Source organism: Medicago sativa, chromosome 4 (assembly GCF_051527215.1).
Source record: "Medicago sativa cultivar Bolivia chromosome 4, Bolivia_mono, whole genome shotgun sequence".
Classification (NCBI taxonomy): domain Eukaryota; kingdom Viridiplantae; phylum Streptophyta; class Magnoliopsida; order Fabales; family Fabaceae; genus Medicago; species Medicago sativa.
This window is the reverse complement of record NC_140752.1, coordinates 94,339,562-94,356,210: the sequence shown is the minus strand read 5'-3', so window position 1 is coordinate 94,356,210 and position 16,649 is coordinate 94,339,562. Positions and strand designations below refer to the sequence as shown.

Below are 16,649 nucleotides of genomic sequence, written 5' to 3'. Positions count from 1 at the left end.
CTCATCATAATTTTGTAGCTAAAATCACATCAAGATGATAATTTCTTGTTTATTTTTTTTCTTTTCCTTACAAATCCCAAACGCTGTTGCGTTGAACAAAATTACCACTTCCCCTCTAAACAAACACATTTGGGAAGTTTTAATGACACCTGGCAATGCGATCATTTTAGTTGTGTAAGAATTTGTGCTATGGTAAGACATTGAGGTCAAAATATATCCATGGTTTCAAACCCCTTAGCACTTACTATATTAGCAAATGAATTTTATTTTCTAAAATATTTTTATTAATAGTTGTTGTATAATATTAAAGAAGGTATATTAGTTTTTTATGACAACAAAACAAAATACTCGGAGAAAAAAGTAATTTTCTTTTATAATGGAGAAAAAAGTAATTAATGTTTCATTATTAAATTTACATATATAGTACAAAAACAAGACACTGACACATAATAAGAGATGGAGGGAATAGTGATTTTGTCTGTTGCAGTTCTCAGAAACGAAGATTTAAGCCCTATGCACTAGCTGTGACAAAAATTGCAAATGATCTCAAGACCACAGAGTAGTAGGCTGAGTGTTCACCATCAGAGTTTAATTTTATTCCTGCCTTAACTTCCAACAGCTAAAAGCACCTGTAATGGCCATGCAATAAACACTACAATTTATAAAATATGGATATTTATATAAATACATAATTTTTATTGTTAAATAAATGATTTTGGTAATTTCATCCAAAACCAAATATTGATATCACAGACAATCGATCAAGGTAAATAAGTCACTAGTAAGATGCTAGATTGCCACTGGTAACAGAATCACATATTGTGGCTATGTAAAAGGCTTTTAAGGGAGAAAATTCTATTTTTCTTACAGTTAAAACAACTTCATTCAACATAAAGCGACACCGTACAACCAAATTACTAGAATAAACTGTGTGAGACACTTTCCTTACACAAATTTGACCCTAAGCCAAAAAAAATGAGCAACACAAACCTTAGAGGGACATGTCAATCTCATCTCTAAATGCTAACAAACAAAACAAATTCTTCTACGTATGACAAAGGGAACAGGAGAGTCCACAATCTTAAATTATATCCATTTACTGATCATATGTTTGGATTCTACGGGCACGATTTGACTACAAGTGATCTCAAATCTGTCCAAATTAACCACATGCCCGGAAGCTATTTATCTTTAGCTCTGCAGACAAAGCTCTAGTCCATCAAATTAAATCCCTTTTGGCGGTGTATCATCAAACACCATAAATACATACTTAAATCAAACTAAACATAAAGATAAAAAACAAAACATAAAACAAGGGAGCTATGGACCCTGTGGTAGCAGAATGAGCGTCAGATACGCTGCAAGTACAAAGAGAATCTAGCCATGGTGATGAGTGACAAAGTCATAGAGGAAGGAGATTCATAACCCACGCTACAGTCAACAACAAAGCACTACGACGACTGCATCCTGAACACATCAAAGCGCAGAGAGGAAAACATAGAGGCAAAAACCCAGGGGAGAGTATAGAACCAAAGCACTACGTCCAATAAATGAGTTAACAATGAAAGAAAACGAGCAAGGAAAAACCTTATCCCTGGTGAGAAGTCAAGAGGACTTGAAGAGGAAATATGGATGAAAGAGGACAAAGCCAGAAGAGACTGGGAAGTAAACCCCCACATCCCTGGCGATGAGAGAAATGCAATTGAAACTTGAGATCAATGCATAAATATTTGGTTCTATTTGCAATCATCTATTGCGGCAACAAATATTTGTGCACGTGTCGATGAAAAGCCATTCTATCATAGCAGTTAATGTTTTTTTTTAATATTTTCCTACTGATTTCTACAAGGCAGACATGCTTAGTGAACCAAAAATGGACACAAAAAAACACTTAAAGTTGAAACATGCTTGGTTTTTCATTCAAAATTTAAACATTATGATTTGAGCAAAAATTAAATGAGACGTGTTTTTGGGGACACTTATTTGAGGTGTCTATAAGTGTCCAATGAGTGTAGGTATCCAACTCGTGTCGATATACAGACACACCTAAAACTCGGGAGTGTGATAGAGGTGAATTAGTGGTGAAGGCCAACGTCATCTCTTGTGATCAAGCAATATCTCCAAACCACCTCATTCTTCATCAAATGCTACCCCCTAATATGAGCCAGGAGTTCTTACCTCATACCCTCAAGCTTTATAAGCAAGAAAGAAAGAAGAAGTGAAGAACATGATCCAACAAGACTCCAATTATAATGCGGCTTCCAACAAGATTCTATTAGAAGATATTTAGCAAGACATAAAACATGCATATTTGGATTATGCAAACCAAAAACAAAGCTTCTATTAAGAATAATAATATGCATACCAACTCCCAACAAAACAAAGTACATTGCAAACCCAAAACAAAGCTTTTATTAAGAATCAATAATATCATCCCAACTCCCAACAAAACAAAGTACATATAGCTAGATTATTATACACAGTACATATGCTAACCTCACAATTATAAACCGTACGCTATTGCTGGGTGGCTTATCTCATCTCACTCATTAATGTCCCACGAAAACCACCACCAACAGCAGCTTCTAAATCTAATAAGGAACTGCTCCTTCTTTTCTGTATCTTTGGTTCAGGCACAGCCTCACTAAAACAATAGACAGGAGCCTGCCAATGCTCATCGTCCAGCACTGCACCAACCTCAAATGTCATCACATGAGCAATCATTCCTGCACTCACCAACCATCATATCATATATCAGGCTTACCAATCACTATCAACACAACTAATAATTGACGAATTGAATAAACATAAAATATTTTTCTAGCAATTAATCATTTAGTAGCATCGACACTTCAAATTAAAGCAGTGCCATACATGTGGTGGTGTATATCTGACACTGATACGATACCAACACATAGTTTTTTTTTATTGACAAATGTTACTACTCATGTACTTTCTTCTTCATAAGGATTCAAACTCATGTACTTTAATTCATTCGACTATTAGTCCAAACTAGTTGAGCTATTCGACCTGACACATATAATTACACTCAATTGCTTCTATTTCTTTAAATTATTACATATGTATTCGCGTCTGTGTCAATGCTTCATAGTAAATTAACATGGTACATCAGTTAAAGGCATAAAAGCATAATAACTAACCGGAGTAGAAGATCCACTTAACAGGTCTTTTAGTGACAACATCCTCATAATACCAAATAAAATCAACTTTCTCCCAAACATTACAAAGAAAAGTATCAGCATATTGTTGACCCAAATAGTTAGCACCATCAAGCCAATTGGGACGAAGAATACCCACATCAAAATGAAGCTTTTTGCAAGTGTGATTAAAAGGGTCGAGAGTATAGAGAAAGGAGGTGCCATTGTTCCATTCAAGGTCGTATTTGAGAACACCAAGCTGATATTGGATAATGTTGAAGTTGCGTCCTTTGGGCCAATCGTACCATAGGTCGGTTTTTTGAAGATTGCCGCTTCTGTTTATGAATAGGACTGAATGAAACTGTTCCGGCCACGGCGTTGGAATTGGGTCGTTTTTGGTTGATGTTGAGAGATGGAAGAAGAGGAAGAAACACAGACACAAACAAATACGTTCTTCTGTGGCAGAGGCCATATTGCTGATTTTGGAAGGATGAGAATTGGGAATGGCAGCAGTATCACTGTGAACAACGTGGATAAGAAGATATCATACGGGTGAGATTTTTTTTTTAGAGGAATTTGGTTATGAAATCAAATATAATTGTATTACATTAAAAGTTGTGCAATCAATTTCTAAGTTTTAAACTTGTCATTTTTTATTTAAATTTTCATTTTTTTTTTGGTTATGAATTATATGTTGAACATATATGGGTCGGCCAAATAGATCTAATATGTTTTTCTATAAGTCTTATCGTGACCTATTTAAATTAATGTGTTTTTAAAAAAGTCTGAACTTAGACTAATTACTAAACGAGTTAGGTCGAACAGGACTTTAAGTAGGTCGGATCATAGGCAATTGATGAACGGTCTGACCTATTCTAACCCTTAGTATTAACCATTGCATTTTGTCACTGCAGACACTCTTTAAAAGAGTTGAATCTTTTTATCAAAGGACATAAATTTTATATAAATAAAGATATTTTGGAGGCAGAAAAATAGACATAAAATCACATTCTTGTTAGCCTAAATTCTACCGAAAAATACTATTAAATTATTTCTTCTTTTCTCTAATGCACGAGAGTAAATAAGGTAATTTTATTCTGTAAATTATCATTGATCGATACACTTGGTGTGATTGTGTGAGTCACATTTAAGGATTCTAAAGTATCCTGAAGTGGATTCATCAATACACTCATTTGCATCCGGTTGACATAAACTAGTAGATATGAATCGAATTGAAAGCTTAGTTTGTCCACACACGCTTTAGAATTTATGTGAAATCATCATTATCTTCTTCATATTCTTCTTTTTGTTCAATTTTTGCAGAAGTCCTCAACACAAAATCTAACAATATGTACTCGTGAAATGTCACGAATAATTTAATGTTTTTCAACCATTATTTGCTGAAGAGTAGTATACCTGTACACCTTTAATTTCACAACATTCGTTCAACACTTCTTTTTTACTCTTTTTCTTATCACATCACTGACATATCATATTATCCTTTTTGAAGGAAGTATTGCTTGGTCATGAATATTTGAGCACTTTATTTGGACACACATATTTGGAAAGGGTAGAAAGAGAAAGAAAAAAAAAGATAAAGAATGTTTATTTATAAAATAATTAAATAATGTGTGTCCAAATATTTGTGATCAAGTAAGTATTTTTCACCCTCTTTATTTCTTTCTCTCTCAAGATGAGGAACAAGTAAACTGAGTCTTTACCAAATATATTTCTTTTTGGGTAGAGTGAACAAACAACAATGATATATAATTTTTCTAACCATTATATATGCAACACTTCATTTTATTTGTATCTATCTCTCTTCTTATCATAACATTAATCTACACATCATTCTCTGTATTTATTTTTCTTCTCAAGTTGTTCATGAGGTGTTTGGGTGTAGAAAAAATATTTTTCGTAAGCAAAATGGCAACTTCCCATGAAGCTATGAATCGCATGTTATGAGAGGGGTAGGGTCTGACCCTAACCCAACATAAAATAGAAACAAAAGGGTGCCTAGTAATTTGCTCCCATTGAAAGAAGGAATTGGGGTCCGAGTTGACATGCATATCAGTTATCATGCATCCCATCTCATTAGTTTGTAAGGATACAATTTTGTTTACTTATAACTCGTCTCACACTCCTTCTCCGCTAGAGTTATATATTTAACAATAGAGTAATGATATTTGAACAATTATCTGATGACAATTTTTGTGACAACCTTATTTTTCTCTCTTTTTATATTGGTCAAAAACAATAGAGAGATAGAGGGAAAAAAAGGAAGAGGAAAGATAAGAACATCATGTGAAATGAAAGAGAAAGTTATCTAAAAATTGTCATAAAATTGTTGTACAAATATCATTTCTCTCGATGTGGTTTCTTTTATCATGTTAGATATGATATGCCAAAAATTATTGGTATGTTAGTTATTATCAAATTCAAGTACAGAAGGTAAAATAACCGTTAAAAATGATGAGTAATGACAACAAAATAAAGTGGATGTTACGATTGATAAATTATTGAAGACTTGTACAATTGTTTTGAAAAAGAATGTATATCATCTATATGGCGTATTCAGAACCCTGTTTTAGAAGTTCAAACTTTTGAATTCTTAAACCAGTAATGCAACAAAATGTTTCAAAATACAAAATATATAAGAGTAAATTTGGATTTTTTTTAAAGTTCAAGGGGTTTAATTGAACCCCGCCAAATTATTATCAACTTCCGCGGTTGAAGGATGCAACTAGTTATAACTTTTGTCAATTTTAGCTTGATATCAAGTGTTTTGAACTTTGAACAATTAGCTTGATATCAAGTGTTTGGAACTTTGAACAATGTAAAATGAGAGTTAGCAGAATTTTTCCCATGAAAACGATGACAATAATAAATGGTTTCTTCAATAAGGTTGGCTATGATGCAATTAAATTTTCTGTCCAAGAACATTCTTAAAAGGCATGATAGATAGATTTTAAATAGATTTTTAGCACAAATTTATAAAAGATGAATATTATATATAACCTAACAGTAAAATACACACGCTAACCTAACAGTTATAAATCATATGCTACCAAAGCCACCTTCAACAGCATCTTCAAAATCTAATAAGTAATTGGTCCTTCCCAAGTATTTCTGCTGGGGTTCAGCCTCAGCCTTACTAAAACAGTAGACAGGAGCCTGCCAATGAGCATCATCCAGAACTGCTCCAACCTCAAATGTCATTACATGAGTAATCATTCCTGCAATCACCAATCATCATATCAGCCTTGCCAATCACTTGTAACACAATTAGTAATTAATTAATGACTTTAATAAACTTTACATATTTTTCTAGCAAGTAATTCGCTATGTAGCACCAAACTTCAAATTAAAGGAAAATCACACTTTGCACATGAGAAATGATATTTGAACAATTATTTTGTGATAACTTTTATGATAATTTTCTTTTTCAAACTCACGTTGTATTTTTTATCTCTCTATTGCTTTTGTTTTTGTGTCAATACTTACATTTCTTTGAATATTTTAGGTGTCCCACAAGCTAACTCAATAAATGGTTGTTCAAATAACACCCATCTTGTATATACTCATACATGTGGTTTTCTCCAATGTGTTAGTACTTGGTATAGATTAGTTGTTATGTTTAGGCAAAATTATTTCAAGGGTCATTTATCTTACTTATTTGTAATAATTATTAAGTCCTTTGTTTTTTTTTGTCCCGTTCAAATCCTTTATGTGTTAAAACCTCTACAAGTTAGTCCTTTCTTTATTTTTTTTAATAAAAAATAAAAAAGCGTTGAGGTGAATTGCCACGTATGATTATTAGTAATAGTTTTTATTGTAAATATATTTTATCGTTATAAACACTCAGAAAAAACAATCAAAACCTAGAAAACACCAACCCTAATAATCTTATGTGGCTTGCCTCATCAATGTATTTTTTAATGAAAATGAAAAAAAGACTAACTTGCAGACATTTTAACCAATAAATGATTTGAATGAGACAAAAAAAAAAAAACTAAACAGTTACAAATAAATAAGATAATTTTTTTTTTGAAAAAATAAATAAATAAGGTAAATAACCCTAAAGTAATTTTGCGGTAAGTTTAATATTGTTACTTACGACTTAGGGTTTACACTCTTGTTAAAAATAAAATTAGGGTTTACACTCCCTTGCTTTAACACCTTCAAGATTTAACTCAAATCAATTGACTTATACAACTCTATAATTACATTCAATCACATCCATTTCTTTACATTATTACCGGCATCCATACATGTATTCATGTTTTCTTTACATTATTACCGGCATCCATATATGTATTCATGTTTGTGTAAGTGTTTCATAATAAACTAATATATGTACATGTTTGCGCAAGTGTTTCTTAATAAACAAACAAGACATAAAACAACTAACCGTCGCGGAAGATCCACTTGACAGGTCTTCGAGTGACGACATCCTCGTAGTACCAGATAAAATCGTCTTTTTCCCAAACATTGCATAGAAAATTGTCGGAATGTTGTTGACCCAAATAGTTAGCACCATGAAGCCAATTGGGTGGTAGAATACCCACATCAAAATGAAGCACTTCGCATTTGGGGTTGAAAGGGTCGAGGGTGTAGAAAAAGGAGGTACGGTTGTTCCATGCAAGGTCGTATTTGAGAACACCAAGCTGGTTCTGGAAAATATTGAAGATGCGTCCGTTGGGCCAATCGTACCATAAGTCTGTTTTTCTAAGTCTGCCGCTTCTGTTTAAGAATAGGACAGAATGGAACTGTTTCGGCCACGGCGCCGGAACTGGGTCGTCTGCGGTCGAGGTTGAGAAATAGAGGAAGAGACACAGACAAAAACAAATACGTTTTTCTGTGGCAGATGCCATTGCTGATTTCGGAAAGAGGTGAAGGTAGGAGCAGTATCAATATATGAACAACGGGGTTATATAAGATGTATTAATAAGCGTAATTAGTGCTCAAATTTTGGGATTGATATTTAATTTCTTAACTGTACATGATTCTCTCATTAATTGTAAATATTGGCTAGTTATTTTAGGATATCAATCATAGATGTAATTTAGAAATTATAGGAGGAATTTTAGCATCTCTGATTGTATGGATTGGATAGATGTTCACCGGAATGAGAAATACTTGATTTTTTTTTTGTCATAAACACCAATAAAAATGATTAGGCATACACATAAATGGAAAAAACTAAAATGAAAATAATTGAATGATGTTATTAAATTATTTTTTATTTATTTTTCTTCGCGCCTTAACACATTTTATTTGTATTTTTGTTCAAATAAGACTTACTTGTTCAATGGAATACAAGACACACTACCTTTCCACCACATTTTGTTGGATTTCTTCCATGAACTCAAGATAAGTATAAATTTCTTAGCACATTCACAAAATGTTATTTTAACATTTTATTCTTTTAAATATTTTAAAAGTAATAAAAAATATATAAGCGTGAGTGTGCTTAAGGCTTGTGCCCATAGTCTATTGCTACATTTTGTTATATCACAGCTTTCACACCACTAATTAGTGTGAAAGAAGCAGAATAAGAAAGATGTCGAAAAAAATTGAAACCAAAACCAAGTTTGGAGAAAAAGACCCCTGCACTTTATGACATGAATTCAAATAACAACCGAGAGAATTTGATCTCTTGGGTTCAACTGAAAGTGGAGAACTATGATGAGAACTATGATATGAGTGTTCTGGTGCCATACAAACTTCCTTTCTTGCGAGACACAATGGGAATTCGTAGAAAGAATCATCGCACAACAAAGAAGGGTTCGTCATATCTAGAGGATTACTCGACAGTCCAAATCCATGTTGGTGAACGGAACACGGTGGAGCCGAGCTTGCATTATACTATCTCCTACCAAGAGAATGTAAAAGATTTGTAAGGAACAATTCTCAATCATGAACGGATGAAGGATTAAACGAGAAACTCTTCTACAGACACAATCACAAATGATAAATATTTAGACACACTCACATCAAATGCAAAAATTAAAAGAGAATAAAAATTAAATGATGTTGATTGATGTGATCTAATTATTTTTGCTTTAAATTTTTTCATTTGATGTGAGTGTGTCCAAATATTTATCATTTGTGATTGTGTCTGTAGAAGAGTTTCTCGGATTAAATAAATCAAGGCAAAGTTGGAGGAATGTCGACGAACAAAGATGACCATGGTTAGTTGAAACTTGAAAGCATGAACCGGCAAATTATCAACAACGACAATGCAAGTGTGATATTGGGAAAAAGTTGGAGAAACAACAAAAAGTGTATAGAGTCATCAATTTTTTATGGGTCTTACTGTGATTTTATTAAAAACTACACTTTAGAGCTTCAACAAAATCACATTGTGTCCCATGAAGATAACTTGGTTGATAAGCTGAAAAATGCTGAAGGAGTACTAAGAGGAGGTCTAGGATTCAAATTTTGAAAACCAACATATGCCTACAAAAAATCAAAGTCACGGTGCCTAATTTCTTCAAACTCATAAAATTCCAAACACACAGTGAAATGTACTTTTTAATTTTTCAGTGAAGTTTACCCAACACTTTAGTTATTGAACGATGACTCCAAGAGGTTTATATTGGTATCATCTTGGCTCTGCTGTGATTCTACATTGAATTAATGAAACCATTCCTTGTAGTAACAATGATTATGACATCCTTGATTATTTGTTTTTTTGGTGTATGAGATCAACTATTAGAACATGAAAAGAAGTATCCACAATCAGGCATTTTAAGTTATAACATATATGATACACCCACCAGCAATAGGTACATGGTAGATGAATACATAATAACAAAGGTTGGCGAAATCGCAATCTTCTATTTTTCACTCTTTTTGTTGATTTCTAGTAGCCACTAGCCTAAAACAAACCTTCAAGTTGTTGCCACTCAACCCTTATTTATAGTAACAAAGATGGTATAAAAAAATTCAATTTATTGTTACAGACAATATATATCATTGATGCCCAAGCAAAGCTTATTATAAACCAGCACCGAGGCCTCCCCAAAACAAAGATTATTATACAGAGTACACATCACAATTATAAATCATATGATATTGTTGGGTGGCCTATCTCATCTCACTCATTAGTGTCCAACGAAAATCATCAACAATAGCAGCTTCTAAATCTAATGAGAAACTGCTCCTTCTGTTGTGTATTTGGGGTTCAGCCTCAGCCTTACTAAAACAATAGACAGGAGCCTGCCAATGGGCATCATCCAGTACTGCTCCAACCTCAAATGTCATCACATCAGTAATCATTCCTGCACTCACCAATCATCATATAATGAATTTAATAAACATAACATATTTTTCTAGCCAGTAATTTTAGCTATATGTAGCACGAAAACTTCAAATTAAAGCAACTAACCATCGTAGAAGATCCACTTGACAGGTCTTTTAGTGAGAACATCTTCAAAGTACCAAATAAATTCGACTTTCTCCCAAACATTACACAGAAAATTGTCGGCATATTGTTGACCCAAATAATTAGCACCATCAAGCCAATTGGGTCGTGGAATACCAACATCATATTGAGTCACTTTGCAAGTGTGCTCGAAAGGGTCGAGAGTGTAGAGAAAGGTGGTGCCATTGTTCCATTCAAGGTCATATTTGAGAACATCAAGCTGGTATTGGATAATGTTGAAATTTCGTCCATTGGGCCAATCGTACCATAAGTCTTGTTTTCGAAGAGAGCCGCTTCTGTTGAGGAGTAGGACTGAGTGGAACTGTTCCGGCCACGGCGCCGGAATTGGGTCCTCTGTGGTCGAAGTTGAGAGATGAAGGAAGAGGAAGAGACACAAAAACAAACAAATGCATTCTTCTGTGGCAGAGGCCATTGCTTTGCTGATTTCGGAAGGTGTGAACTACGAACAGTATCAGTATGAACGACGTGGATAAGGTTTAAGTGCGTGTAACATTTTAAATGTTTCTCAACCTTTAGTTTTGGCTGGGTGAATAATAAAATCCGTTACTTCCCATCAAGTTAAGGATAGTATTTATCTATCGGCAGCTTCTTACAAATATCGTGGATCTTCACTTCGGTAGCTCAATTGATAAGAACTTCATAGTTAAAAGTGTTTGAAATGAGAGTAATATTTAGATTGATTTGGAATAATATTTGGATAAGTGGTCTTTTAAGAAGTTTTTCAAAAAGTGTGCTAGTGAAGACAAAGTATGTTAGAAAGATTTATGTTGGTTTGCAGGGTAAATCGAGAATTTTAAAAATAGTATGAGGTGTTACACTCGAATTCTAGTAGTGATATATAAGATTTAGGACAGCTTGGTTTCAAGGACCGGAAGCATGGGGATTAAAGGAAGTGATAAAATGACTTGATAGTTTGGGTTGTTTAACGCATATATTGAACTCGACTGCAAACAAGTTTGGCGCTATTAGAGATTTACAAAGCTTCATTGGGAATTTACAAAACTTTAAGATATGTTTCATAAGGCGACAAACAAATAATGTTCATTTGTTAACTAGAGCGTCATTATCTTATGGTAGTTTTCAAATTCATGATCATATGTCATCTTGTATCGAGATTGTCAATATTAATAAAATGTGTTGATTTTGTTTTTGTTAAAAAAAAATCCTCTAGAGTGATATTATTCGCTTTACATTCTAAAATTGGTTGTTCATTTTAGAGTAATCGGATCCTTATTATTACAAACCCGATCTTGTCTTGTATAAACTCTTATTTATTAAACTCTTACCTCATCAAGTTAAGTCAAACCTAAAATCGGTCTAATGAAAATAATCTACCACATTGAATTAACGAAACCATTCCTTGCAGCAACAATGATACCCTTGATTTTATTTGTTCTATTGGTGTATGAGATCAACTGTTAGAACAGGAAAAGAAGAATCCAGAGTCAACCGTTTTAAGCTACAACATCTATGGTACAACCACTGGCAATAGGTATATAATAGATGAATACAGAACAAAGTTTCACTGAAAGCGAAACCGCAATCTTCTACTTTTCACTCCTTTTATTCTTTTACTGATCTCTAGTAGCTACTAGCCTAAAACAAACTTTCAAATTGTTGTTACTAAGCCCTTATTTATAGTAACAAAGATGGTATACAAGAATTCAATTTATTGTTACAAAGACAGTATCATTTATACCCAAGCTACTGATTCCCGGCACTGGGGCCTCCCCGAAATTTCTGTATATCATCCCAGCCTCTTACCCATGGTTGCCCAGGTGTTGCTCTTGTTTCAGGAGAAGAATGGCTATCAAGATTCTTCATAACTCCTTCCCGCATTGCAGTAAAGACCTAAGCAACAAACAACTAGCATTAGCATTGTATGCTCAAATCTCAATAATATTGGAATTTCATTTCAATATTGACATGAGACTCACAGGGTTTATGTTGATTGGTTCCGGGGGTTGCTCTTGCCCAGATAACCATTTCCATAAATCTGGATTCTCCTACATAAGTAGGAATTTGATGTTAACATAGACTAAAATCAAGATATCTGTCTATCTCAAAGTTAAGCAACTAGTTGCTAACACATATCCGTTTCCCATCAAGGCTTACAAAATTAATCCCGTGACAAAACAATCACACTATCTACATTCGCCACACACAACCTTTATCATTTACAGACTTAGATCTCGTTTGGATCTTACCAACATGCAAAATGCAAATCACCATTTCATAATGTGTACAAAGAAAGATGCTAAACTTTTCACCAACAAGATTCCAAACACAATTGTGCCCTCTTAGAGTAGATGCCATAGTTCTAAATTGCGGTATTGTGGTCGCACTTTTCCGCAATATCAAGGTTCGCAACGTATCAGTAACGGCGACGCAACCATAATTTAGAACTATGGTAGATGGATCATTGGCTAACAGGTAAAACAACCAAACTGAAGCATTTGTGCATTGGGGGAAAAATCGGGACCATTCCACAAATGAAAATAATTGAATGAGGTCAACAAAAACATGCATTTGGAACATCCAATCCAACCAGGCTTTTGTGACCAGACTCTAGCTCTTTAAAACAGATACATCATTTACATTTGAAAACTTGTGATATATATATATATATATATATATATATATATATATATATATATATATTGTTTAACCCAAAGGTCTTGAGGTTTTCATTTCCTAGATAGATGATACAAAAATATCAAGTTCATCAACAATATAAACCTAACAGGCAAACATCGTCTCAATTCCATCCTCCTTGCCTATTGTACATGGAGTTATGTTCATCCCTTGAAACCAGGTTGACAACACACTCGGAGTGCGTTTGATTTGCATAACAGTACTAGACATAACAGTATAGGACATGACAGAATAGTACAAGACAATACATAACTGTATTGGAGAGAGATAGAGAGATAATATATTTTTTCTTGGAAAATAAAAAGGGTATTTTGATATTTATAATAGTCTAGGGACAAAAAGTTGTCCCAGACAAAAATTCTTGTTTTTGTCCAGTCCTTAGCTACATGTTTTCTCTCGTCTCATGATCAGTTTCTAAATCAAATAGGTACAAAAAAAGTTGTTCAACTCAATCTCCTGTTTTTTAGCAAATCCAAGAGGTACCAATTTGGGACTTTGAGCTTATCTCTTACCATGTGCACTTGTGAGAGTGTTTGGGAGAGCTTATGAAAACAAAACTTATGACATGTTCATAATCAGCTTTCAACTAACTATCATAAGCTTTTTAGGATAGCTTTTGAAAATAGTTTATCGCATATATACAAATAAATTGCTTTGATTTTATCTTTTGTGAGAGAAGTAGTTTACACAAAAGCACTTATGATCCAAACAACATCATGATCATGATCTACTGTATTCTTCCCCTGAAGTACTTCCCTCAAAAGGCTAAGAAAACAATATTGTCTAAAACTGGAATTAAATTCATCAATAATATTTACAGAATAGCATTTTGATCGATCATCGTCATAAATTCACAATTTATAATGAGAAAAAAAAAATGAAAATAAAATACCAAGTCGAGCACATGAATGAGAGATCGAATTTGATTTTCATCCAAGGAGTGGATATTATTCTGTACCCATTTTCCGAGAACCAGATCGAGTTCGAGAAACCCTCGTTGCTTGCTTCTATATATTAGCCTATTAGTTGTAACACAGAGATCATTCAGTAATACGCACACGTTAGGTTTATTAATTATTTATTTATGATAGAAATAAGAAAAGAAGAAAGAGGAAGAGAAGCGACCTGTTGAACAAGGTTCTTTTGGATTCTTCATTTGATAAATCAATATGAAGCGAGTTATTAGACTGAGTAGTGTTACCGGTGTGGGAAGTGAAAGGAGAAATCTTATAGTATCCAAAAACAGGTCGGAGAAGAGTGGTTGATGGTTGCGGCGAGGAGTTGAGGACTCTGTGAAAGTTTAGTACGACTCTTCTCAACGAACCCATTTCGATTTCGTTCTCCTCTCTCTTTCTCTCAGTTGCACTATTATGATGCTACCGTGCCTTCTTTCTTTCTTCCTTTTTGGCTTCTGCTACCGTGGCTTATTTCTCCAACGCAAATTCTATTCTTTGCCCACGTCTCAACTAGTACTTCAAAAATCAGCTGATGTGTCTTTGGTATCACCGGGATATATGTTAGACTTCTTACGACTAAGGTTGAGAATACTAGCAACACACTCTCTTTTAATTGGTTAAAACTCACCTGAATTTTAACCAATCAAAGAGAAAGGGTTGAAAAATGTTTGTTGCTACCATTTCTCTTACATGGTTTTGCATAAACAGCGTGCCTCTTTGAAGTGCTGTTTGATGAAGCAAAATCACATTTGCATATTATTCAAAGTAAATTTTCCGTGGTTTTTAAAAGCTGAGAATCAAAGATTCTCCATTAAAGTGATTTTTTGTCATGATTTCAAGCAAAACGTGATTTACAATCATTCATCCAAACAAGCATTGTATAGTGTAAAGTGTACCGTTTAAAAAATCACGATGGGCATGGTGATTTTAGACTACCAACGCAATACCAAATATAGGTGTTCGTAGGTCGGCATCATATTCTCATCCTTATGTATAGTTCTACCAAAAGATTAGTCTATCGCACCCTACGAGTTTCTCACACGCCATGTTTGGATTCTAAAATCCGAAATATTTTAACGTATTTTGGAGAAATTTATAGGGTGTTTATGCCATAAGGATTTTATATCCGAACTATATATGGCACGCGAGAAACTCAATTGGATGGAAGACGAAGGTGCCTAAATTTTTTGAATGAATGTTTCCCAAGTTGAGTCAGTAGAAGTGAAAGTCTCGTGTTCTTTTTGTCTAAGGTTCAATTCTTAGCTCGACCAAATTTGAATTTTTTTTATTTATTTTCATAAAATGTATGTAATTTTTTTATTGTAAAATGTCTCACAATAAAATTGCTTTAGGCCTCTAAATTTGTTGGACCAACCCTACATTTAATAAGAAAATTATGCTCTTAATTTTTTTTTTTTACAAAAACAAAAGGATATTCATTCATTCAAATCGATAGAGTACATCAGATACAAACATCGCTAAAAACGTAAAGGGTGAATCTGCGAACAAACTCACAACACCCAAATTAATAGCATACAACTGCAAAATGCCTCCAAATAATATGATGAAACCTAATTCACCAAAATACCCATGTTTCCGGATCTGCAACGATGACGCCCAAATCATTGGTTGAATTTGTAATTGACTGACGTAGATCTTTCAATAGGAACTAAACGAACACCGCGACAAGACGCGAAATCAAGCGCCGCACAGGACGGGGAACAACGCAACGCCGCACTTAGACGACGAAATCACAAAAAACACAAGAAAAAACTTGATACATGAGAAAACCACTTATTTAGATTGAAAGAAAAGGGGAAAAAAAGATGTAGAGGGTGATTCTAGGTCAAAAAATGACCTAAAACCACCCCTCCTCGATGAACGAAAGAGAAAGAAAGTTTAGAGAGAAGTTAGAGTTTCTCACACTAGAAAACTACTCTTAAATTAATGAAAAATGCTACTCCCTCCGTTTCACAATACTTGTCCATTTTGGAGAATTATTTTGTTTCATTTTACTTGTCCCTTTCAAGTTTCAATGCAACATTAATTATTGGTTTATCAATAATACCCTTACTTATTTATTGTAGAGAGAGAAATAATAGAATGAAATAATAAATGAGTAAGGGTATTATAGAAAAAACACAAAGAATTTCATCAAAAATGACAACATTTATTTGATTCCTTGGTATGTGTAATTTCTTCAAAATGGACAAGTATTGTGAAACGGAGGGAGTACTTGGTACGACAACCAATTCGCGGGAATCACACGAACAATTAAATAATGATGTTTTAGTTATTTTTTCTTTATTCACACAACTAAACAAGCCTTTCACTACTTTAATTATACTGAAATATATTTTGGTACTGAGATACATGGATAAATTCATCTAAACAATTTAATTTGCTCAAATCTGTTTGCATATGTCATTT

At 33.6% G+C, this 16,649-nt stretch overlaps 3 protein-coding genes and 1 pseudogene across 5 annotated transcripts; all 4 read right to left on the bottom strand.

Annotated features, from left to right (window-relative positions):
* Window positions 1-345: 345 nt before the first annotated feature.
* LOC146934029 (uncharacterized protein At4g14100-like) lies at window positions 346-3,721 on the bottom strand. Of its 2 annotated transcripts, XM_085705865.1 has the most exons (3): window positions 3,162-3,721; window positions 2,497-2,726; window positions 346-629 (listed from the first exon to the last, which is right to left on the bottom strand). In XM_085705865.1, the coding sequence occupies exons 1-2, from the start codon at window positions 3,628-3,630 to the stop codon at window positions 2,533-2,535; spliced, it is 663 nt and encodes a 220-aa protein (XP_085561991.1). In that variant the 5' UTR covers window positions 3,631-3,721; the 3' UTR covers window positions 346-629; window positions 2,497-2,532. The 2 variants fall into 2 exon arrangements, with proteins under 2 accessions (XP_085561991.1, XP_085561990.1); XM_085705864.1 differs by lacking the exon at window positions 346-629 and having other exon boundaries at window positions 2,390-2,726.
* A 2,494-nt stretch (window positions 3,722-6,215) lies between these two features.
* LOC146934028 (uncharacterized protein At4g14100 pseudogene) lies at window positions 6,216-8,135 on the bottom strand (annotated as a pseudogene).
* Window positions 8,136-9,893: 1,758 nt separating this feature from the next.
* Window positions 9,894-11,338, bottom strand: LOC146934027 (uncharacterized protein At4g14100-like). The gene is made up of 2 exons (XM_085705861.1): window positions 10,552-11,338; window positions 9,894-10,444 (listed from the first exon to the last, which is right to left on the bottom strand). The coding sequence occupies exons 1-2, from the start codon at window positions 11,018-11,020 to the stop codon at window positions 10,251-10,253; spliced, it is 663 nt and encodes a 220-aa protein (XP_085561987.1). The 5' UTR covers window positions 11,021-11,338; the 3' UTR covers window positions 9,894-10,250.
* A 630-nt stretch (window positions 11,339-11,968) lies between these two features.
* On the bottom strand, window positions 11,969-14,702 carry LOC146934026 (succinate dehydrogenase assembly factor 2, mitochondrial-like). Of its 2 annotated transcripts, XM_085705862.1 has the most exons (4): window positions 14,389-14,702; window positions 14,156-14,282; window positions 12,546-12,614; window positions 11,969-12,459 (listed from the first exon to the last, which is right to left on the bottom strand). In XM_085705862.1, the coding sequence occupies exons 1-4, from the start codon at window positions 14,589-14,591 to the stop codon at window positions 12,313-12,315; spliced, it is 546 nt and encodes a 181-aa protein (XP_085561988.1). In that variant the 5' UTR covers window positions 14,592-14,702; the 3' UTR covers window positions 11,969-12,312. The 2 variants fall into 2 exon arrangements, with proteins under 2 accessions (XP_085561988.1, XP_085561989.1); XM_085705863.1 differs by lacking the exon at window positions 12,546-12,614.
* Window positions 14,703-16,649: the final 1,947 nt, after the last annotated feature.